Here is a 24945-nt window from a genome sequence, read left to right as displayed (position 1 = left end):
TAGTTGCTTGCTTGATCCTGTTCCTAGTACGGTTTACGATTACTTTTTTTCTCTGCTTTGATATCATTTTATACTGAAGGGGCGCGCAGGGTGAGCATTGTCCTGATACAGGATACCCTTCGAGTTTTTCTCTGTCTCCATCTGCTGGAAAAGAGGCTCAACCCACAGTCTGAAGCCCAGGCGCGCTGTCAGATGGAGAAAAGTAGGCAACACTTCAGCCCTTTTATGACTTTAGTACTTGTCGTCTTACAGGTTTCTGTGGTGTGGAACGGGAACCTGGTGTCTCTCCTGAGAAGCCTGCTCTCTCTGGGGCTGAATGACGCTAGCAAGGAGCTGAAATCTGTGGAGCAGGAGGTGCGATGGCGGCTGCGTAGAATGAACTTCAAGCACCTGGTGCTCTTGGCGGATTTCTACGTTCCTTTTGCCTGCACTCAGATCCAGAAGGACCTGGTGAGCGACCTGGTCAGGCACCTGGAGCTGCGTTGGACGGAGGTGGATGACACCAGGACGGTGGTGGTGCTGATGACGAAGGTGGGCTACATCTCAAGGCCCCTGATGGAGAGGCTGGAAGACAAGGTAAGGGATGTCTGGTGGCCTTACAACACATGCATGGGCTTCAGTAGCTCTTCTTTTTAAGGGTTATTCAGATTTGGGTTTTTTTTTATTTTATAAATGTCTTAAGGCAGCATACAGTGCTATGAGCATTAAACTAATGTGGCTATTATTAAGGATTGCCTATTAATCCATTGTGAAATATAGGTTTAAACTGAGATTTCTCATCTTTCCTAAGTGCTCACAAACTCACTCGTTGGGGGGTTAACTATATTTTCTGCTGATTTTCTAAAAGTATCTAAAGAAGTGATTCCTGATATTACAAAAGCTGTATTATTTGCCTGAACGTAACAATGCTGTTTCCTCTGATACTGCTGAAGCCCAGGTTTCCGCTCCTGATTTAGATCTTGCTGCTTTCCTGGAGCAGACTGCTTCTGAGAGTTTAGAAAGAGTTACTCTTTTAGTGATGTTTGCTTGAGCGACAGATAAGCAATGGACTTTGAGAACCTTTTTTGTTTGAAAAATGTCTTGTCTTAGTCGGAAAATGTACGTATTCCCCAATGTAGTTAAAGAGACAGACTAGAAGGAAATTATTTTTCTTAAAGTAGCGTCTTGCCTTTAGGTGCTACATTTCTTTTAAGAGAATCCATGTAAATGTTTAGGAAGATTACAGGGAATCAAGTACATCTTCTTTGATCCTATTTAATTAGAGAGTTGTATTCAAAATAGGAGTCCTTTATTTGGCATAGGTAGTGCTGTCCCTTAAGGACTGGAAGGTCAATAGGTATATATTGCTTGTTTTTTTTTCTATTTGTTTTTCTTTAGCTGTTGTATTCTACCATTAATGTGATATATCGTGACATTTTTTCTTTTTTGCTATTACTGTTTATTGGTCTATAGACTACCAAGTTGTTTCTTTATATCAAGAGACTCTTGATTTGTAGTTTTGTGTTAAAAAAAAAAAAAAAAAAAAAAAAAAAGAATTAAAAAAAACAACAAAAACCCACTCTCATCCCTTTGCAGAGCATTTACTCATTTTTATATTTAGGTGAAGGTTTCTAGTTCACCTATCACCCAAAAAATCCTCAAAACTAAATAAAGACAGCGCACAGTCAGTTCCAATAGACCATAACATTCAAGACAACAGCTTTGGATAATATCTGTGAATATTGGGCTTGCCCTTACACATGCCACCTCCATCTGGATGAGGTTGTACAAGGTATAGTTCAGTGAAAGGAGGACACGGGGGGGGGGGGGGGGGGTGTTTCTGAGCTTCCACCATGGTCCAAAACAGCCCCTGTACCGTCTCTTTGTGTCTGCTTGTTTACCCCTACAAAACAGAAGGGACACGGCTCTAGCTTGGCAGCTTTTTTTGTTGTTGTTGTTTTGAAGTGATGAGCACAGTTTTGCAGCCTTGTCAAATTCAGTGGTGCCTCTTCCATGGCATGCATTGGCCCATTTGGCTGCCACAAGAAAATCTGTAGCTCATGGGCCCCTCGTCCCTGTCAGCAGTGGAACCTGGGGATAAGCGAGTGCTGCAGACAGCTTTTAATGCCAGGTTAGTACAAGTAAGGAGCTTCCCAAACCTGTTCTGGTGACCGCACAGCCAGTTGGGTTTTCAGGCTATCCACAGTGATTGTGGATGTGATAGATTTTGCATGTGTCAGGTAAGCCAGTTGTTGGCTAATTTTATCTCCTGCATATTTGTTGGGATATGCTGCAAACCCGACTGCCTGAGGGGTCCCCAGGACAAATTTGGTAAGCCCTAGCATTATGTGTTTCCATTCTTTTTAGCTGAGTCTATCACAGGGGTCAGGAACCTTTTTGGCTGAGAGAGCCATAAACGCCACATATTTTAAAATGTAATTCCATGAGAGCCATACAATATGTTTAAAACTAAATACAAGTAAATGTGTGCATTTTATGTAAGATCACACTTTTAAAGTACAATAAGTCTCTGAAAATATTACACCAGGCCTTAAGACACCAATACATCTCCTATTAGGAAAACGGACCAAGTCAGGCTGCTATAGAGTCATACACAGAAACTACACGCCAGCAGAAAACCTCACCTGAATCACGTGCTGTCCCTCACCTAACATAGAATAAAGAGACCAAAACGCATAACAAGAAGCATGCAGAAAAAACTGAATTGGAAACTGCAACAAGCCAGAGTCTCTGTATGCAGTGTAACAAAGGAAAAAAGAAACATCACCCATCCTTATAAAACAAATCAAGAAATATAAAATCATCAGCAGTAAAACTGTACTAACAAAAAGAACATATTTCGAAACAGCTGATGAGTGGAATATCCAATAAGTAAAAACTCATATAAAAAATTTCCAGATACCAACAAAATATTTCAAAATAGCAGACACAAAGATCCAGTAATGAAAAATAATAAGGATACAAAAAATGTTTTGCTCTGCATACCTGGGAACGTTTGATATCCAGATGTCCTGAGATTGTTCTGAATTAGCAGGAGGCGGGGTAGTTTGCTTGGAACTTTCTCCTCTCTCAGTCACATACCAGCGCTCTCTCTCACACTGGCTCTCAATGACACACCTATACACACATGCTCTCAGTACTCACATATACACATGTTTTTTCTCTCACTTATATAGGCTCTTAAGGTAAGGTCTTTTCACGCTTACACACGCACACACAGGCTTCCAATCACATAAATACATGCTGTCTTTTTCTCTCACACACACTCTCTCATTCACATGCTTACAAACATGTCCTCTCTTTCTCTCATTTACACACAGGCTCTCAATCACATACTCACATGCTCCCTCACCTAAATCAGCTCTCAATCACACACAGACACACATGGTCTCTCTATTACTTATACACACAGGCTCTTAATCATACATACACATGATTTCTCTCACACACAAAGGATCTCAATCATACACACATACTCTTTCACACAAACAGGTTTTCAATCACAAACTTACACATACAGGTTCCCAATGGTAAACTTACATTCATGCTCTCTCTCTCACAGGCAGGCTCTCAATCACAGACATACTCTCTTTCACATATACAGGCTCTCAATCATTCACATACATGCAATCTCTCACTCACACACACAGGATCTCAAACACACATGCTTGCTCGCTCATTCACTCTCTCTCTCCCCCACCCCGGGAACTCGCGGCGGCAGCAGTAGCCTCCTCCCAACGCTAACCTCCTTCATTTTCAGCCCTCACGGAGGCGGAGTCCCATCGGCCGCGGTTGAAGCTCTTCATTTCCTCCGAGCCGCGCTGCAGTCGTCTTTTCGTCGCGCACCACCCGATGCTCTCCACTTCCTCTTCCGGGCCGCTGGGGGGGCGGGAAGAAGAGACCACACTAGCGTGGTCTCTTCTTCCCGCGCACGCACCCGATGCTCACCACTTCCTCTTCCGGGGGGCGGGAAGAAGAGAGCACGCCGGTGCCGCTGACTCCAGCTGTCCTGCTGCGTTTCGCCCGGGCTGACAGCATTTTAAGCCCGGGCGGAGGAGGACCGGGGAGCAGCTGGGTCAGCGGGGGACTGGAAGGTGTGGCGACACTTGTCTGCGAGCCAGATGCAGCCCTCAAAAGAGCCATATCTGGCTCACGAGCCATGGGTTCCCGACCCCTAGTCTATCAGGTCTGGGGTCTGATAGCGGTATTCATAGAGGGCAGTTTCTTTAACTTGGGGAGTATAACAAATTCATAAGCTGCTATAACAGACGTACAAACCATTCTGCCTCAAGGAGACGGCTGGATTTTGTGCTTGTTGCAATACTCTTATGGGGACAATGGAAGAATCATCTATTGATGCTAAACAAGAGCTTCCAGGACCACCCAGGTCCTTTCCTCAGCTGACATCTAAAGAGGGGATACTGTGATTGGGAAAACTCAGGTATAATATCTGTCTTGGCTACTTTGTCTGAGTCCCTTAAGGAATGTCCTAGCCTGCATGACCAGCAGGACTACTAGAGCTCTGTCTGTGTCTGCTAGGGAGGCTGATCGACTCTTCCTCTAACACAGTCAGTGTTCAGGGGTGGTAGTGATCACCCTGGAAGGAAACGACCCTTCTCTATTTCGATGCTCCTTGAATTAAGTCATAATCGCATCCCTGTTCAGTGAGAGCTAAACATAAATATTGACTCTCTTGTTCATATGTGTCATGTTGTTGAAGATAAGGCCTGAAAGTTCACATGCATGATGGACCTGCCACACCCCTCTTGGTCTGCTCTTGTGGTCGCAACACATTGTTCTGTCCTGTTCCAGATCCACTCCCCTTCCTTCTTCCCCAGTCTCTGTTACCAGATATTCACAGAATATGAGTACGAGTTGCTCATATCTTGGATCTTCTTTCCCTGGGCAAGTGTCTGGCTGTGGGTGAGGGCACTGATTGAAATCTACATAGAAAATACCAGCAGATGAGGACAGTAAGACCCCTTCTAATGTGCCCATTGCTTTTAGAATACGAGAGACCCTACTCAATCTTGGGCTTAACTCTCACATCCTGGTATCCAAGGATCCTCTGTGCTTATCCCAGGCTTTCTTGAATTCTGTTTCTGTTTTAGCCTCTACAACCTCCCACTGGAGGCTGTTTTATATAACTGCCATTTTTTCTGTGAAGACTTTTTTTTTTTATATAACTTTATTAACTTTTTCATGGCATACAACTAGAAGGATAACAGAGGAAAACTCCTATAATCATCATAAAAAAAGAACAGTCTTTCCCCAGTTAAACAGTTTTTAGGCCGATTCAGTCAATAGAATATGTGTTGGCATTACTCCAACACATTACTAGGAACATTGTGTATAGCTCCATATATTAATAGGTCAAGCAACCAATCAAGAACCTTCCAAAAAATCTTAATATGGTTCCCAAATGTTCATATATTTTGCATGTTCGTTTCTGAGGTTGAAGCAAAATACTTCAGTATTGGCAATATCTCTAATCGGTGAGCAAAGAAATGTTTTTTAATGATACTCCTGAGTCTACCCCTTCCAGCCTGATAACTTCTTGTTCTAGATTAGTGATGGTGAACTCCAGTCCTTGAGTGCCACAAACAGGCCAGGTTTTCAGTAAATCCACAATGAATATGCATGACAGAAATTTACATACATTGATCTGCATGCATTGCCTCCAATCTTAATTCATTGTGGATATCCTGAAAATTTGGCCTGTTTGTGGCACTCAAGGACTGGAGTTCACCATCACTCTTCTAGAGCTTCCTTTCCACTGTGAAATATTTTGCTTCTGGTGCATTATTTAAATCTTGTTATTTGAATGTGTTTATCATATTCTCTCCTCTAGGTTATACATATTCATGCCCTTAAGGACTTTTAGTGCAGACCCTGCCCCTTTTTGATAGCCCTTGGCTGGACTGAACAGCCTCCAGAAATGGACGCAGCACTCCTAGCTGAGATTTCACTAATGACCTTATACAAAGGCATTGTCGTGCCTCTTTTTCAACTTGTGGTACCATCGCTATGAATCCTAGCACCCCCTGTCTCTGACCACTGCTTTGTCACACTTTTGTTACCTGGAGAACATTTAATTATGATTACCCTGAGATTTGGGGGAACATTAACATCTAAATTTTCCTCAGAATATCAAATGGTAATGCCCCTGCTCAGAACTGATCAGAATTCCAACTAACCTGAAAGTATTGCATCCAGCTTTTCTACCCATAAAGCTCAGCTGGTACTAAAGTTATGTGGGTTTCCTACCTTTGATCATGGCAGGATCAGGCATCCACATTGAAATAGCACCTGCTTCAATCTTCCAAACAGCTATGGATGTCTTGCTTTAATGAAGATTATTTCAGTTGGAAAGATGTTTAGTAACACCGCAGTTTTGTGTGTCTGCATGCCCTATCTATTCTCCCATCTGCTGCTGCATTGTGGCATATATCCATAGGAGGGGAGGGGTAGTAGATTACATGTCGCAAAGCAGCAGGCCTTCGACTTGCCACTCCCCCCTCCACCTCTGTACCTAAAAACCAGCATAATGTACTGTTTTGAGAAGTGACACGTCTCTCAACTCTTACTCTTATTTTGGGCAGGCCCTGGAGTTTGCAGAGCATTTCTCCGCTGAAGATACACGGCGAGTGGCCCTGGCACTGGCAGCCCAGAACCGTCGCTCTGTGCCCCTGCTCCGAGCGCTGTCCTACCACCTTGTGCAGAGGCAGTTTGGCCTGAGCAGCAGTCTGCTGATAGACCTGGCTTTTGCATATGGTGAGTGAGTGCAAATTATTTGTGCCTAGCTTTTGGAAGGGGTGGAGGAGTAGGAATAAAGAAAGGGACCGTTTTTGACATATCAGTGTTGGTGAATAATCCCCTGAATCTTCAAGTGGGCAGGCTGGGTGGATCACCCAGGATTTGTCCTAGCGTGAGGTTTTAAAACTGCTCAGAAAGAAAGGGATGGAGGGAGGCGATTCCAGGTGGAGCCGAGTTAGCTGCTTAACCTAACCAGCTAACTTTAAGATAATCTGGTATATTCAACCGGATACCTAGCTAGTTAGGATATGTTTTATCTGGCTAACTAGCTGAGCTGCATTGCAGCTGAAAATGGACCCCAATAGATATTGCTCCTTTCTCCTAGGACAAGCAGGATGGTGACGACATCTGATGGAGCACGGCAAAGAAAACTTATGTCAAATTTTCTAGAATTTGGACTTGGCACACCGAGCATGCCCTAATCCCAGCGGCCACGTGAGATCCCTCTTCAGTCTCTTGATTTCCGCGGAGCTTTTACATTGCGGTTGTGAGCTCATGCTGTTAAGCTTAAAAAGTGTCAGTGGAAAACTATGCACAGATTCATCGGTGTCTTTTTGCATCTTTTCTCGATTCGAGTCCCTCTTCATATTGCCTCGCTTCCCAGTCAGGTTTTTTGTTGGCTGAAGAGCCGTACCGATGGACACCGAGCCCTCAACACCGGCGGGGCTCACCATTCCGTCGGTGCTGCCCGTGGATAGGGGTGCCAGGGACCGATCGCTGTTGGTCTCCTCCAGGTCGAGGTCGTCTGGTTTGTTGTCATCAACCTTGGCACCAGGGAAAGACCGGGCTGAGCACCGAGGGAAGCATTGGCACAGGTCGCCTTTGATGCACGGTGCCAGGCTCGGGTTGGCGCTGGCACTTGCCGTGATGCCCTTGAAGAGACCCTGCGGTGAGTGCAGATCCTCAATTGATGCCAGGGGTCCATGATGGTCTCCACCAGTTCAGGTGTCAGTCGTCAATCCACCTCGAGGCTCCAAGGAAGATCTGGCTGACAGTGATATCTCCCAGTCCGTTTTGGCATAGGCAACCTTCGAGGAGGAGTTGGAGTACCGAGTCCAGCTGGCAGTCGATTGTGTGCTGCGGGGTATCTGTGCCTGGGCTATCCCTGCTGGAACCGCTACCAGAGCATCTCAGTGTGCTTATCTGTGTCTTACCAACCGAGCTGACATCAATTCCCAGGCAGCCATCGGTGCCCAGTGGGGCACCGATGCTTCCCCTGACCGATGCGGTAGTCGTTGCCGCTTCCTCCGAGGAGGAGGCCCGTTGGTGCCAATGGGACCTGGGAAAGAATGTGGCAGAATGATTGACTGATTAAGATGGAAATCCAACACCACCTTAGTCAGGAAATTGGGGCGTGTCCTCTCCCTTTCTGGTCTCCGTGCTCAGTGCGCGATCCAATGGTCTTTCCCGCCTCCGGTGGAGTTCCATCTATTTCATTGTACCCAAGAAGGAAGATTCCTTAACTGGACTTCAAAAGCGTCAACCGTCGTCTACGAGTGAATCATTTCCACATGGAAACCCTATGCTCCATGATAATGGCCGTACAATCGGGAGAGTTCTTAACCTCCCTGGACCTATGCGAGACCTACCTACATATTCCAATCCATCACGAACACCAGTGTTTCCTATGCTTTGCGGTACTGGGTTGCTATTATCAGTTCCGGGCACTGCCCTTCGGCCTAGCCACCGCCCCAGAACATTTTCCAAGGTTATGGTAGTCGTAGCAGCAGCATTGAGAAAAGAGGGACTCCTGGTGCACCCATACTTGGACGACTGGTTGATCCGGGCCATGTCAGTGAAAGAGTCTCTGGATGAACAGCAGGTGATGATCTTGCTTCAGGAACTCAGTTGGGTCGTAAACCTGGCCAAAAGCAGTCTCAAGCCCTCTCAGTCCTTGGAATATCTGGAAGTCCGTTTCGACACCAAGCAGGGTAAGGTCTTCCTTCCGACCACGCAGATAAGGAAGTTGATATCCCAAGGGCGTCAGTTAATGAGCACGACATGCCTGACGGTGTGTAGCTATCTCCAAGTTCTCAGTTTGATGGCGGCAACCCGGTGAGTAGTGCCATGGGCGAGGGCACACAAGCGACCACTTCAACACTCCCTACTGTCATGTTGGAACCCGCAGTCTCAAGACAACTCGATTCGCCTCCACTTACCGATGGGAGTATGCTCTTGGCTCTGGTGGTGGCTACAGGAACCTCATCTCTCCGATCTGTCTGGTTCTCAAAACAGACGTGAACCTCTAGGGCTGGGGAACTCACTTTCAGGAACTGACGGCCCAGGTATGTTGGACTGAAGAAGAGACCCTCTGAAACATCAACCACCTGGAAGCCCGGGCAGTCAAATTGGCTTGTCTACAATTTAGCCACAGACTCCAGGGTCAAGCAGTCCATGTAATGTCGGACAACGCAACAATGGTAGCCTATATCAACTGCAAGGGTGGAACCAAGAGCCAGGAAGTGTCACAGGAGATAGATCTCCTTATGGAATGGGCGGAAATACATCTACAGATGATCTCAGCCTCCCACATTGCAGGAAAAGGCAATGTTGTCCTCCCTTGCAATTACTGGTGCCCTTGTGGATTTTTAGGCGGGCCCTACTTTTCGACGGATGTGTAACCTTTCCCTAAGGTTACTGACCTTTTAAAGTGTGTTTTTTGTGGCAATGTTTTTCTGCTTGTCAGGTATCCGAACTGTTCCTAAGAGTGACTCCAGGAGCAATAAAGCTGCTTACGTTCCGTTTTTTGTTTTTTTTGCCGAAAGTGGTCTCAGATTTTCACTGCGTCTCTGGACAGGGTAAGAGATGCAGAGGAATATCGCCTGTTACGGCCCTTGGATGTCAAAAGGCATGTCTTGAGGTATTTGGAGATTTCTGAACCTTTGTTCTCCATGGTGGGAGTAAACAAGGTGAGCCGACATTGCGGGCTATAGTAGCCCGCTGGATTAAGGAGGTAGTCACAGCAAGGGTATATGGACGCTGAGCAGCCATTGCCTAGTCAGGTTAGGGCTCATGCCACTAAGGCTCTGGCAGTGTCAATGGGCAGAGGTTAGATTGTTTACCGTCGACATTTGCTGAGCTGTGACGTGGCCCTTCTTACATACTTTTTTTCCTGACATTATTGCCTGGATGTGCAGGCCTTGTAGAACTCAGCCTTTCCACCTGTGGTTTTGATTGGACCGCGGGCAGCCTCTCGCCCTGTTCGGGAGTAGCTTTGGTACATCCCACTAGTTTTGAATTCACCTGTCTGTATGCTAAAAGAGGAGAAATTACTACTCAGCTGATGATTTCATTTTCCTTAGTACAGACAAATGAATCCAACTTCCCACCCTTGGCTGCCGAAAGTTGTGCTCTGGTCCTGTGTGACTGTGTGTTCTAGGGAGTACAACCAGGTTATGAAGGGGTGCCTTACAAGTTTTTCTCTGTCTTCATCTGCTGGAAGGGAGGCAAAACCCAGCAGTCTGTTCTGATCCGGGTACGTACAGGGAACTAGGGAGTACTGGTAAGTATCAATCCAGTTCCTATATCAGTGTTCTTACACTCTTTGTCTGAGCTCAGTGTTTTTCTGATGGGTGGGTGTTGGATGGTTATCCGTTAATAATTAAGTTTTGCTAGTTTGTCCACAGTTGGCTTTTGCAATGAATGCTGGCAGGCTGATGTCACTGCAGGTGTATATATAATTTGATATCAGTTTTACTCTGTCTCCATCTGCTGGTAGGAGGTGCATAGCACACTGGTTTTGGATTCACCTGTCTGTACTAAGGAAAAGGAAATTATCAGGTAAGGAGTAATTTCTCCATATGCATGCTGAAGTTTGTAGTGGCTGGATGGGCATCCTCCACTCTTAATTGGTGACATCAGGAAAAGAAAAACTGTTTGCTTTTCTGGTAGCCAGTGTGCTTTTCTGGGAAGGCTGGGTCCATCTGTACTCTTTCCTGTCTTGGCTAGACTGCAGGGCAGATCTAAATTTTGGGCATATTTTCTCTGTTGCCCGTTATAGAGGCGCTATGTGTGTGTGTTGTACTGGCAAAACTGGAGGAGAATCCTGGATTTATCATCTGAAGTTTGCTCAGAGTGAGGGTCTTTGTAATTCAAATCCCATGTAAATGTTTAATTACTTATCAGAATAACAATTTTTTTCCCATCCCACTCCATTTGGATTGCTTCCTAATAGATAAGAATGCAGGAATTTCTATGAGTGTTAAGTAACTAATATGATAGTATTATGACAGATACAATGGTATAGTTCTCTTCCTCGAAATCCATATGTGAAATTTTTATTTCTTTTAAGATGTTCTAGTTAATACATTCCTCTCTTACCCATAATGTGGGCTAGAATAGTAAAACATTGCTTTTTATATTGTATCCTTTTTGAAGAGTTAATTTGTGTTTTCCTGTTATCTCATTACATGTATTGTTAATGACATAATTAATAAAATATAAATGAAAAAAAAAAATCCTGGGAAGTTGCCATGCATTGTACTTTTGTTACTAAACTACAGCAGAGGTGTCAATCAGATATTCTGAATAAAGGTTACGGAGCCTGTAACAGGAAGCCATGCTCTCTGCATCGTTTCAAAAGCCCACACAGCAAATAGTAATGCTCCTTTAACAGTTAAACGTTTCAAAGCCATTTACTTGGGCAAATAGTGATTTAGCCACATCAATCAACTGTGAAAATTGCCGATCCACTACACCTCTTACTTTTAGCCATATTGAGAGGAGGTGTTCCCCCGAGGCGTGTTCGGGTTAGAGGAGGAAAAGTGTACTTTCACATCGTCGCGTGTACGCGTCAGCAAAACCTACCCACAGAAAATGCAAGTGCATATGTCCTCAAGTACTTGAAGTTACTGCAGGTTTCAAAGCGAAGGTCCTTGTGTATTGCACTTTGAAGACTGGTGTGAAATCCAGAGGTTAAAAGTGCAGTGCAGAGAGTCTGGAAATTACTCCCTTTAAGTCTAATTAAAAAAAAAAAAAAAAAAAAAGCACACTGTCTACCTTCATCAAGTATTGTGTACACGTGAAGGACCAACATAGAAGATAATTGTAGTTTTGCTTACAAATAAACCAAAGGGGGAAAAAAATCTAAGAGTTTCTCACCCGTCATTCTCCCTTTTGCAACTAAACATTTTATAATTAGACCTTCTGTAGAGTAGTCCCCCCACAATTTCCTCAGAACTCCTAGGACCGGTTATGCTGGCAAGAGAATTGAAGGTGACTTGCTCCCTAGAGTTCATCGGTTTCTGCTTGGCATATTGCTCAACGCATGAACTAATCTGATCTCAAGCTCCAGCAGGTGATTTCTGACACTGACATCGGGGACGTGTAAGACTGTAATTTGGAAAATGTGTGAAAAACTGAAAACAAAATAAAGTAAAATCCCTTTTTTGCTAAATTGCAAGTATTTCTGCTTGTTCTCTGTTCCTATTGAAATATTACAAAGAAAGCGGAGGTTGTGGCATCTTCTGCGCAGATCAAGCCATTGTTGAAGGGTTCCTCCACTGTAAAGCATGTTTGGGATTTTCTGCACAAATTACTGTACATTTTTCATGGAAAGTGCTGCTTGATTTCTGCTGGTTTTTTTAAGGGAAGTTGAACTTCCACCAGACACAGGTCTTCCAGAAAATGGCTTCCGACTTGCTTCCTAAAGTGCCAGAGCTAAACCCCAATGACATCTCACGATGTGTCAAGTCCTTCGCCTACCTCAAGTGGCTCAACCTGCCTCTATTTGAGGCCTTTACCCAGGTGAGAGGCTGCTGGCATTGGGGGGGTGTACATGATGGGTGGCAGGTAACTGGGAAGAGGTGAAGTGCAAGTGAGAGATGAGGCTGTTCTTTGGGGAGCAGCATTGCTTATGCTGAGGTGGAGCTCACGTGCTGGCACGATGTGTCACCAGAAGATCTTGGTGGACCATGCTGAGTGTTGGCAGCTCTTGGGCAGTTACAGACTCAGACAGAGAGATACTGTGCCCAGCCAGTTAGAATGATGCATTCTCTGCCTTTGGCAGCTTTGGAGTCTGTTAAGAATTTTTCTTTTTTCAGTGTTCAGCTTTCATATTTAATATAATCAACAGTATAAACGGGGCAGAAAAAAAATATGGGTACCTAAAACTTGGGACCTTATGCTTGACAGAAGTGTGTTGGGCCTGTATGGAGATTGCTACAGCATTTGCTGCAGGCAGACCCTGGGTTGTGGAACGCTGTAATAGAACTCAAATGTCCAGTCTGCAGAGAACTGATGGGCCAAGGAGAAGAAGCTGGCAAAGAGGGAGTGGGGGGTGGTGGTGGTGGAGGATAATGCTTGAGAGGGAATGGAAAAAGAAAGCAAAGGGTAAAACTAAAGGAAAAGAAAGTTAAAAAAAAAAAATTAAAGCGAAATAGCTACAAAGTATCCCATTTGGGTCACTTCTAAAATACTTTTCCACCTCGAGCATAAATATTTTTTATATAGTAATAGTAATCCTTGCTGTTATATTTGGTACTGTTTATTACCTGGTTATGAGTTAATATTCATTGTTGCATATTGACATAAATAAATCCAAATTTCCTCACTATCCAGTCAGACCAGTCCAAAAGAATAGGTTATGCTTACTGACCAGCAGATGGAGACAGATCAACAGGTTTGCTGATATCACACTTTTTATATGCATTCATGCTGACCTTAGCTCGCCAGTGTCGGCGAGCATCTTATGATGTGGACTAAGGCTTGGTAGGCTGAGCAAGAAAATTTGGCAGGAAGCTCCGGAGATAAAATGCTGCCTCTCACTCCCTCTGTTGTGCAGGGCCTCAAGATAAGATATGTAAGAAATGAAAAAAACAAAAGGAATTTGCTGAGGTGAAAACCTTATGCTCCCTCTCTGTGGAGCAGGCCCTGAGCTAGGGAACTTCCAGAATTGTCTGGGTAGGGTTGGGTTAGATATTTTATGCCTCCTCACTCTTTTCTCCACCTCTGCCCTTTCCTCCTCCTCTATGGCTCTCCCCTCTGGAGGGCTGCTTCTTTTCGAAGAAGATCAATGCAGCGTGTTGCGAGCAAAAAGAAAAATGAAAATAAATGTGATGGAATAACATATTGGTGAGCTAAGAAAGAGGCATGGGTAAGCGGTTTCCCTTGAAGAAGATGTCTTGAAACCTGGCCATGTCAGGTTAAAACGCTGCCATGGACTATTTTCTCAGCGGCTCAATTAACAGCGTGGATTGAAGATCTTGCTACCTGGTTGAGAACTACAAATATAACTAGACTGGGCTAAGTATTTTTCATTCTTGGATTGTGCTAATTAATGTTGTGAGTTTAATATTCAATGAAAATTATAGCCACCATATGATTCTAAAATTATAAACATTTGATTCAGCTTAAGATTTTGTGAACTGTGGAGAACATATAATTGGGAAGTTATCAAGATTAAATGAGGATTGTTGCTTTCTAAAAGAGTTAAGCAGTGAACTGTTCCTATTTTTTAGACAAAAAATTCATAATAAATTTAAAAAAAAAAGTTTTTCGAACGAATAAATTATAAAGAAAACTAAGGTGGTCGGTGGTTTGTTTATGATTAAAAGCAAAAACGAGGGTAACCTGGATGGTACTCTTTGAGGTTGATGAAACAACCACTGTCCATCATTAAAAGTTTGTTTGTTTTTTTTTTGAATAAGGATTTTTTTTTATATGGATTTTTTTTCTTTATAGAAGCTTTGTGAATTTTTACTGTTTAGAGATAGACAATTTAAAGAAGAGAAAATAAGTAAAGAGAAAAAAATTAAGAGGGGGTGTAGGTTTTTGGTGTTGCATTTTGGTGAATTTTACCTATATTGGTGGATTTTTGGGGTTGGTGTGTTACGATTATGGTGAGGGCAAGCCGTGAGGGAGTGAAATGAACTCGGGGGGGAGGGAAGTATCGTGATTGCGGAGGCCAAATTTTATCCCGCCGGATCCTGAATCCCGGAGGTGGGAACGGTAGCCATATTGGGGCTGCGGTGGAGTGAAGGAGAGCTTGATCCTCCTTCACTGAGTCCGAAGGACAAGCGGGGTGGGGGAGGACAGGAGGCCTTAGATCTGTTTTCAGCTGCAACATTTAAAGGCGTACTTTCTCCTTCCTCAAGTACAGAAGCTCATTTCTTGGCCTGGGCTTTTGTTTTCAGGGAGTTTTTAAAATGTTTGCAGCAAGACTTTTCTGTGGGGCAGATTTCAGACCCAGGATCCACTTCAGTGTATCTGGCTCCTTCAAGATTGCCTGGAAGTATGAGCAGGAAAAAGTCCAGTGGAGAAGAAGAAAAGACATTGGAGGGTGAGAATTTTTCTGGTTCAGAATATTAGAAGGAGGAAGCTCTGTGGAGAATCCCATTATGCTCAAGATTAGAAAACCACCAAAGTTTTTTCCCTTCATCAGGCTGTGAAGGATCTGATTGATCTGCAGTGGGTGTCTCTGGAGGTGAATTTTAAGGGAGGCCAGTCATTGGACAAACTATATCCCTTTGTTCCCCTCGAAAAGGACAGATTTCATTTCCCAAGGGTGGATCTTTGGTTTGTTCTGTGACTTAAGAGAATTACAATCCTGTTTGAAGGAGGAGCTGTGTTTAAAGATGTGCAAGATAGAAAGTCTGTTAAAATAAGTCTTTGAGGCATTTAGCATAGCGCTGCAGATAATGGCTTATAGCACTACAGTGGCAAGGTCTGGCTCATGTTTGGTGCAGTGTGTTCAGAGGATGTGTGGAAGACTCTCAATTTGAACTGGGTGCAACAGTTTTATTTATTATCTGATTTATATTCTGCCTTTCAGGCACTTAAAAGCATATTACTCTCAGGTACTGCTTTGATTTAGTGTGGAAATCTGCAAGGGGTGTAGCATCCATAGTGGCAGCTAGGAGGCTACTCTGGCTTCAGAACTGGCCAGTGGATTTGATCTCTAAGTCCAGTCTAAGTTTCCCTTTAAGGGGCAGCTGCTGTTCAGAGAAGGCCTTGAGAAAATGGCCATGGTTTGGGGTGAGGCAAAGGGTGGTTCTCTCTCTTCCAGCCTGAAATAGGTTTTGGGACTTCAGGATGTTCAAACAGGGAAGGACATCTAGTAATCAAAGGGCCTGTTCCGTTAACAGACATCAGTCCTCTTGATCAAACAAGAGAGGCAGTAAGGAAGAATCATCTGGATTTGGTTCCTCTCGAGATGCTCAGTGAGTTTTTTTGAGGAACTTAATCTCCAGTTCCGGAAATAGGTGGCCGTTTGTCACAATTTTACTGGAGGTGGGTCTAAATTACATCAGATCAGTGGATTTTGGAGCCAGTACAAGATGGTCATGCTCTGGAATTCTCCTGTTTGGTTTCTGATGCTTTTATGGTTTCCCATTGTTGCTCCACCAGAAGGCAATAAGCTATAACGGTGATGCTCAATTGGCTCCTCAGATTGAAAGTTGTGGGGGCTATGTCAGAACTCCCATTTATTTTGTGGTTCCCAAGAAAGAGGTGTCATCCTGGATCTGAAGCAGATCAACAAGTTCGTGCGAGTAACTCATTTCAGGATGGAAACTTTGAAGTCAATTGTTATGGCAGTAAGGAAGGGAGAATTTCTGACCTCCTTGAATCTTGCATAGACTTAGCTTCACATACTGATACTGAGGGATCATCAGTGCATCCTACATTTTGCAGTGCTGGAGGGGCATTTTGTTTCTAGCCCTGCCTTTTGGTTTGGCCACTGACCCAAGGACCTTTTCAAAGGCGATGATGGTTTTAGCAGCAGCATTATGCAAGGAATGGATATTTGTACATCCTTATCTAGACTAGCTGATAAGGGCAAAGTCAGTATAGGAGAGCCACTAAGAGGGTGGCTCAGTTGTTGCAGGAACTCTGGAGTATCTGGGAGCCTTATTTGACACACACAGATTGACCGTGTTTGACAGAGCAGAGGATTCAGAAATTATTTCCACAGACTCTTTTATTGCTATTGGTCAAGAGTCCAGTGATGTAGGGTTATCTGCATCTTCTCAGCTCCATGGCAGCAGCATTGGACCTAGTGCCTTGAGCAAGGGTGCACATGAGACTCCTTTTGGAGAGCTTTGGGATCCTCAATCTCAGAATTATTTCATAAAGTTGCTAGTACCAGAGACAGTCAGGATGAGTTTCCGACTGTGCAAAATTATAGGAGTTTGGAATTAGGAGTGGATCTTGAATCCCAGGACTGGGTGGCGACGATAATAAATGCTAGTCTGGTGGGCTGTGATGTATAGTCATTAGTCACATAAGGAAGCAAGGTGGTCAGTCATTCGTTTGGAGACCAGAGGGATTTGGTTTGCTATGCTGCATTTTGCTCTGTTGATCAGAGGTCAGGTGGTCAGGTTACTGTTCAACAGTGTTATGGTGGTAACATATGTGAACCATCAGGGAGGAACCAGAAGTCCCCAGGTGTCACAAGAAATGGGTTTGTTGCTCATTTGGGCAGAAAAGTCTCTGAGGATAATTGCGGCCTTGCACATACAAAGGGTGGAGAACGTTCAAGCCCATTTTCTCAGCCGCAATATCGCTGACCCTGGAGAATGGTCTCTGTTTCAGACAGCTTTCAATCAGGTAGTGACCAGGTGGGAATCCTACTAATGGATCTGATGGCAACCTTTCAAAATGTGAATTTAGAACAATTTTTCAGCAGGAAAAAGGAAGGGACTCTGCCAGGCTCGGTACTCCAGTTCAGCATTGGTCAATATAGAGGTTTTGAATTTTTCTCCATGGGGAAGTGATTCAGAGAACTTCAGGACATCCAGATCTAGTGATTCTGGTGGCTCCAGACTGGCTGAGGCACCCTTGGTATACAGATCTTGTGCAGTTATTGCAAGGGAAGCTGTTGAGGCTTCAGCATCATGGAGATCTTTTCTCTCAGGGATTTTTCCTCCATGAAGATCTGGCTTGATTTTGTCTTATGGCCTTGCCCTTGAGAGGAATCGTCTATGCTCAGGCTCTTTTTATTGCTGTTAGGAACTCCTCTACTTCTTTTGGCTTATTTTGTATTTGGACAGTTTTTGAGCAGTGATGTGCCTGGTACTCAGTTGAATCCTAACAAGGCAACAACGCCAGTGGTGGTGGATTTTCTGCAAGAAGGTCTTTCAGAAGGCTTGGTGCTTAACTCCTTGAAGGTACAGGTGGCAGATATTTCTTGCTGCATGTGTCATGTTTCGGTTAGGATCTTATCCTTACATCCAGATGTGGCATGTTTTTGTTTGTTTTTTTTTGCAGGACAAGAAGCACATTGGGCTGTGGGTTTGGAATCCATTTCCTCCTCCTGACCTCAGTTTGGTATTGTCCTTCTTGTTGGGTTTGCAGGAGGTTTTGCTGAAGCTGTTTATCTTGAAGGCAGCCTTTCTAGTGACTATTTGTTAAGCAAGAAGGATACTGGAGTTACGGGATCTTTTCTGCAGGGAGCCATTTTGGACGATTACAAAGAATATGGTCAGGGTTCATATGATGCCCTCTCTTCTTCCCAAGTTGATTATGACCTTTCGTCTGAATCGTTTTGTATGTTCGCTTTCATTTAGGAAGCATACTGGCTTGGCAGAACGCATGTTGCTTCACAATATTGATATGAGAAGAGTTCTCTTAAGGTATCTTAAGGTTATACATTCCTTCAGGAAGCTGGATCATCTTTTTGTGCCATAGGGTAGAGTTAGGAAAGGTGAGGCAGCCACCTTGATTTGAGAGTCATTACAGGGACATCTCTGGATTCCACAACAGCTCAGGCAGCCTCATGGGCAGATTTGCCTTCTCCCCTGGAGATATGTAAAGCAGCAGCTTTGTCTTCCTTGCACTCCTTTTCCAAACATCAATTGGATGTGAGCAGCAGGGAAGAAGTTTTGTTTGGCTCTGAGGTGTTGAGAGCGGGGTTGGCATTGAACCGCCCTATTCAGGAGTTGTTTGGGTCCATCCCATTTGTCTGGACTGGTCTGACTGGATGATGAGGAAGGTGAAATTTAGTTCTTGCCTGATAATTTCCTTTCCTTGAGTTCAGTTAGCCAGTCCAGGACCTTTCCTATGCTGCCAAACGTGTTTATATTTTTCAGTTGGATTGTGAAATAAAGGATGGAATCTGTGAATTTCTACTGAGCAGGTAAGTGCCCTATGGATTTGTAAATAGTGTTTCTGCTTGCTTTTTCTTTATGGAAGCCTTTTTGGTTTAAAAAAAAATAAAGATTTAAGATGAGATGTTGGAATGGATTCAAGTTTTCTAAAGTTAGCTTGTTGCAGATAATGGCAGGCTGAGGTCAGCACAGATGTTTATAAGGCATGGTCAGCGAACCTGTTGATCTGTCTCTATCTGCTGATCAGTGGCCATTACTTATTCTTTTGAACTGGTCTGACTGGATTCGAAAGGAAATTATCACCTTAGTATTAATACATGATCTTGAGGGTTAGTATTTATACACACCAGGTTTGATGTTTGGCCTTTCTGCTCATTTACTAATTCCTCCCTTTTGTGTGTCAGCTACTGTGTGTCCACTAAATACATATAGATTTTTATTCATATTTGTCACCTTTGTTAGCATTTGATGGTATCAGCTGCATTAATATGTTCTTATTTAAGGTGTAATCGTCTGTTGAAATGTTCTTACTCTTTTGGATATAATATATGCACTCTGTTCTCTTCTCAGTACACCATCGATAACGCTGAGAAGTTCACCATTCTCCAGCTCTGCAACATCGTTCTGGCATTTGCACGCCTTAATTTCCAGCCCAGCCGAGGAGAGGGCTTCTATGAGCTGGTAAAGGCTTGTTTGACAGCATGTCTTCTTCATGTTTGACAGCATGTCCTCTTCATGTGTGCTCTGTGCCGCAGAGCTGGACATCTCTGTTTGAGAGCTGGGACCCAGTACGGAGGCGCAGCTCCACCACCAGTCAAAGCCCCCTCATGAGAGTCAGGAGCCAGTGTGCTTGAGGGCAAGGAGAAATCAGAGCAATTAACTTTCCATCCACAGTAGACAGAAGTAGGGGGTGGCAGGATAGTTGTGAATTTGGATTTGTGTTGGGTTTTGTGGTCTCTTAACGGATCTTCTGTGTGTTGAAAAAGGTAAAACGCAGATGGTTCGTGTAGCTAGTAGTTGTGTGTTCGCCTGTGCAGCCTGCATTAATGGAACATCCTCAGTGAATCCATGAGCCAAGGACGATCCCTTCTTAGCTTTAAGTCTGAGATTGAGAATTTTTATGATACAGGAGGTTAGCACCCTGCCCCTAGACCCCATTACCAAAACAAGAGGATTACAACTCCTGCTCTTAAAAAAAATAAATAAATAAAAATAAAATTGCTGTCAGCCTTTATTGGTTGGGATCCATGTTCATGGACTGGGCTGTGAGCTGAGGACAGTTCTTGATAATTTGACTGAGAATGTACAGTGTATAATATTGTACACCACTTTCAGGCCGATACAGTACAGTGCGCTCCAGTTGATGGCCCTATTAGGTATTCCCGCACGATTCAGTAAGTAAAATGTGCAGCCAAGCCGCACATTTTACTTTCAGAAATTAGCGCTACCCAAAGGTAGGCGCTAATTTCTTTGGGCACCGGGAAAGTGCACAGAAAAGCAGTAAAAACTGCTTTTCTGTGCACCCTCCGACTTAATATCATGGCGATATTAAGTCGGAGGTCCCAAAGGGTAAAAAAAGAAAAAAAAAAAAATTGAAGGCGGCTGTCGGGTTGAAAACCAGACGCTCAATTTTGCCGGTGTCCAGTTTCCGAGCCCGTAGCTGGCAAAATTGAGCGTCGGCTGTCAAACCTGCTGACAGCCGCCGCTCTGGGCCAAAAGGAGGCGCTAGGGACGCGCTAGTGTCCCTAGCGCCTCCTTTTGCCTGTTTCTACCGCCGGGCCTCATTTAAATACTGCGGCGCGCGCACAGGCGAGCGGGCGTTCGCCCACTCTCCCGCGGACTTTACTGATTCGGCCTGTTTATTAGAAGTCCGATGGTATAGTAAGACTAATAATAAACTAACCTAGGGTGGGTTAATGCCCTGCCACCTGACCCCCTCTACAGTCATATAATGACTATTGCCAAAGCAGGTAGTTTAAACCTTCTATAAATGCCCTCAAAATATAGCATTTGGACCTGGTGTAACGAAGTATAAAATGCAATGTTAGCAGAAACACAGCTTTAATAAACTCCTAGAAGGACAGAGCTGGAGAGAGCCTCAAAGTCTCTAGTCCATCCTGCACCTGCAGGCAGTATATGCTGTACCTGTAATCGACCCAGACAGATGCCTATCTCACCCACGTTTAGAAAGCTTCAGTGACAGAAACTCCCCCCACCTCCCAGGGTAACGCTCCAGCTCTGGAGTTACCCGCACTGACACTCGTTTCCTTCCGATGTCTATCCTGACTCTGCCCTGACTCTAAGATCACTTCATCTTGTCCTGTCTCCATTGGAGATGAAGAACAATTGATCTTCATACTGTTAACCCCCTTTTTCTACATGCCAGGGAAAGTACAGAAATTTTTAAAATCAATTTTTTTTTGCTCATTTTGCTTTCATTTTGTTTTCTTTTTTTTTTTAAATCCTTTATTCTTTCTTTTCCACAGCTTCTGCAGTTTGGTCCTAGCTCCTCTTGTGGTTTTCCATGCCTACCTTAGCTGATGTGGCAGAAATATTGGCATAGATGGTATTGTGTCGTCTGCAGAGTGCAGAACTACTCAGAATTATCTGAAAATGTTAGTCATATTTGCTCACAGTTGAAACATTCCCAACCCTAAACGGGTCAAGACCGTGCATGAGCTCAGCACAAATAATCGGCTTGTTACTGCCCTTTAAATCCTGCAGAGGTCACTACGGCTTCTTGCGTTTCTGGTTGTAAGCAATGGAAGATCTTTCACAGCTTGGAATGGTCTTTGTGCATTTAAACAGCTTCAGAGTCGGGCCTAATTCTAGTACTGAATGTGAGTGCATATGCGGAGTGAAGGAGACTTTTTCATATCTCTGCCCTCAGATGTCTGGGTCTTAGTGATGTAAACCGAAGTGATAATTAATTCTGTTAATTGAACCTCGGTATATAAAAGTTATAAATAAATAAATACACAAACAATTAGAAAAGGTATATGCTCAAGGCATATGGCAATCCTTTTTTATCTTGCTGCTTGGCCCTAGACCCTCTCTCATTGTAACGTGGCACAAATAACATACGTCTTCTGCAAGATCTCTCTCTTCCTTTCCTGTGATGCTCCCGTTTTTTTTCTGAGCTGTACAGCATTGTTGGCATAGCCTTTATTCAACCTCTCTCTCTTTTCCTTGCATTCAGCAGAGATCAGAAGTCATGACCAGGCATAGACCCCCCCCCCCCCGGAAGTGACGGCTGCTGGTCAGACAGACTTCAAAGTTGGCAGGTAGCATGAGACCCATTAGCACGGAACACACACCAAGTTTGAACCATATCACAGATCGACTGGCTTGATGTCACCATAAGATATATATTTTTTTCCTTTTTAGAAAAAGAAGGCTTAAAAAGGATGTGGGATGTTATAAAAAAAAAAAATCTCAAAAAAACAATTCTTAAATTACTTTTGTTAACAGATTGGCAAGGGTGTTCTACAGGGAGAGTGGGGTTGGTTTCTTTCCAAAATGCAGCGCTACATCTTATTTGGTAGGACTGCGCTTCCAGACTGGCCAGTTTCATGTGGTTGGGTAAGAGCCTGGGGGCTGCGGCTTCATCTGTTTTCTCGCCACAGCGCCCTTTTGCGTAAACTCTCCTAAATTGGCTGGATGGATGGCTGTGGCAGAGCATCATCTCCAGCTGCCATCATTTGCTTTTCCCCCAACACAGCACCCCCAAGTGGCACATCTCTGTATACTGCACCTCTAGAATAGGTCACAGACAGACGGATGGACAGACATGACTAGGCCACAAGTTTTTTTTGTTTTGTTTTTCCTTTTCATACAAGGATGCTTAAAAACTAAAAAGAAAAAAAACAAAAAACCCAGCGAATTCAAATATTTTATTTGGATTTAGCTCATACCTTTTTTTCATTGATAGCTCAAGGCAAATTACATTCAGGTACAGTAGATATTTCCCTGTCCCCAGAGGTCTTAGTCTAAGAGCCTAAACTTTTTTCCCATAGACTCAGAATGGGAGAAAATACTTAGTAAATGACTCCCTAAGTTGACCTGAGGCAGCAGGGGTTTAAGTGACTTGCCTAAGGGCGCAAGGGAGCATCAGTGGCAGAAGCGGGATTTGCATCCTGCTTTCTCCTGTTCTCAGCGTGGTGCTGTAATTGCTACACTGCTGCTTTACTCCATTTAAGATGCATTTGTAGATAAATCACAGCCCCGGTGGGGACAGGCATTCCATCATTAGAAGGGCACAGAGGAATGATTCCTAAATCCAGGTCGCATCATGAGCCGTGTTTCACATAGAAAGCTGCAGCGAGAGAGAATTTCAAAGTCTTAATGGCTAAACTGATGAAAGGCTTTGTAAACGAAGGAGATTTTTTATAGGCACCTTCTTAGCCAGGGCAGGTCTTCTCCCTTCACTCCATGCTTATTTCTCATGCACTGGGATGTTTAGCATTCCACAGTCTGTAACTAAGAACCTGTGCGAGAGGGTTCTTCTCCTTCTTCTCCTTATAGTTTGTCTTATTCTTTACTTATGTATTTGTTTGTCAGGAGGTTTACGTCTCCCGCTTTGGCAATTTTTACATTATCCATGTGCTCGATGGGGTCTGTGGGACCAGGGCATTAACCCTTCTGTATTATAGAGTCTTAAACGTAACCAAAAATCCAAAAAAGGACTGTCCTTAGCTGACAGCTTGGATCCTAGCCTGAAGGGGACTGAGAAGGCTTGGGTTATTTAGTCTGGGTCATCTGTGAAGTGCTAGTTTGAGGCACATGCGAAAGAAATGAGGGTCGTTTTCTTAAAGATCCACTAGATGAAATTTTTTTTTTATTTGCAAGACAGATTAAAAAAAAAAAGCTGGCAATTAGCTAAAATATAGGATGTACCCTACCAGTGCACAATAATGGATCCCATTCCTTGTAATCAGTCAGTGCAATACAGATCCCAGGGTGGGGACTTTGATTCCTGCTCTGGGAGCCAGTGTTATAGCTCTTGGGGTGTAGAAGGGTGAGCAGATGTTGCTCTTGCTGTGATACTGGCTGTAGAGCAGCTGCGGATAGGTTATGCCTTGTGCCCTCTCAGCTGCAGGAGGTTGGGGTGGAGATGTTGAGGGAGCATTAGAAGGTGGACCTGTAGGCAACAAGATGACTTCTTGGTAGTACTTTTCCTTCTCTGCCTGCAGTTCTAAAGGGGAATAGTAGTCATTCAGCCAAGCATGGTGGAACTGAAGTGACAGGAGCCAAGACTACTTTTGATTAGAGCTGGAAGGGAATTGTGGTGTGGAGGATGGACCCAGGGTGGTGAGAGAGACTGACCCTTGTCTGACCTCTGTCGTCTTCTCCCCACAGATGCACCAGAGAGTTGGAGCAGAGCTGGACAGTCTGAATCCTCAGCTATTGATAGACTTGGTATGGTCCCTATGTGTGCTGCAGCAGGTGAACCCCTCCTACCTGCAGAAAGTGCTGCACTCGGACTTCTGCAGCAGCATTTTTGGTAACTATTGGCATATATATTTATTTAGCCAAGAAAATGTCAGTCAGGCGTCTGACACTTAAGCATTCCTCAGACTTCTGAGCATGCTAAAGCTCCACTAAAGTGGTTTCCTCCCCGTTTTACCATTTGGCATCCACTGATGCATGGCCCAGGTGACACCAGCTCCTCGCTGGCCAAAGACTGGAGGGAAGTTTGCTTCATGGCTAAACACTCTTCCTCCATCACGTTCCAGATATGTTTGTTGTGGGGAACGGAAAGAAAAGGGCAACGAGGGAGAGTGTGCTCTGGGTTGGAGGGGATTTAATTATGCTCCTCCTTCACAGGTGACAGATCCTCTAAGATGCAGAGCTGCAGGTTAAAACTGATCCACATAAACTCCACAGCCAGGCTGGAGGGCGCCGAGTACAAGGGACCTCTCCTTCCCACAGAGATACTGACTGCAGAGCTTTCTCAGCTTGGAGACAGGAAGCCCAGTCAGCTGCAGACCGAGCTTCGGGAGGTGATCAAGGGCTTGGCTGGGGATGTAGACTGCTGCCGCACGGCCGTGGACACTGTATACGGGTGGCAAATGGGTGAGGAAAC

At 44.3% G+C, this 24945-nt stretch overlaps 1 protein-coding gene and 1 non-coding gene across 2 annotated transcripts in view; both read left to right on the top strand.

The window, feature by feature from the left end:
* Nucleotides 1–24945, top strand: part of TBRG4 (transforming growth factor beta regulator 4) — a 50156-nt gene that overhangs the window by 12601 nt on the left and 12610 nt on the right. The window contains 6 exon segments of the mRNA XM_029588227.1: nucleotides 253–576; nucleotides 6603–6774; nucleotides 12404–12561; nucleotides 19431–19541; nucleotides 24219–24363; nucleotides 24687–24935. Of these exon segments, the coding sequence (XP_029444087.1) occupies nucleotides 253–576; nucleotides 6603–6774; nucleotides 12404–12561; nucleotides 19431–19541; nucleotides 24219–24363; nucleotides 24687–24935 (1159 nt within the window).
* LOC115086375 lies at nucleotides 1960–2099 on the top strand. The gene has a single exon (XR_003855255.1). It is a non-coding gene; the product is annotated as a small nucleolar RNA SNORA5 (small nucleolar RNA).

This window comes from Rhinatrema bivittatum, chromosome 2 (genome assembly GCF_901001135.1).
Source record: "Rhinatrema bivittatum chromosome 2, aRhiBiv1.1, whole genome shotgun sequence".
NCBI classification, from domain to species: Eukaryota; Metazoa; Chordata; class Amphibia; order Gymnophiona; family Rhinatrematidae; genus Rhinatrema; species Rhinatrema bivittatum.
The sequence above is the reverse complement of the archived record's forward strand: the minus strand, read 5'-3'. Positions and strand labels throughout refer to the sequence as shown.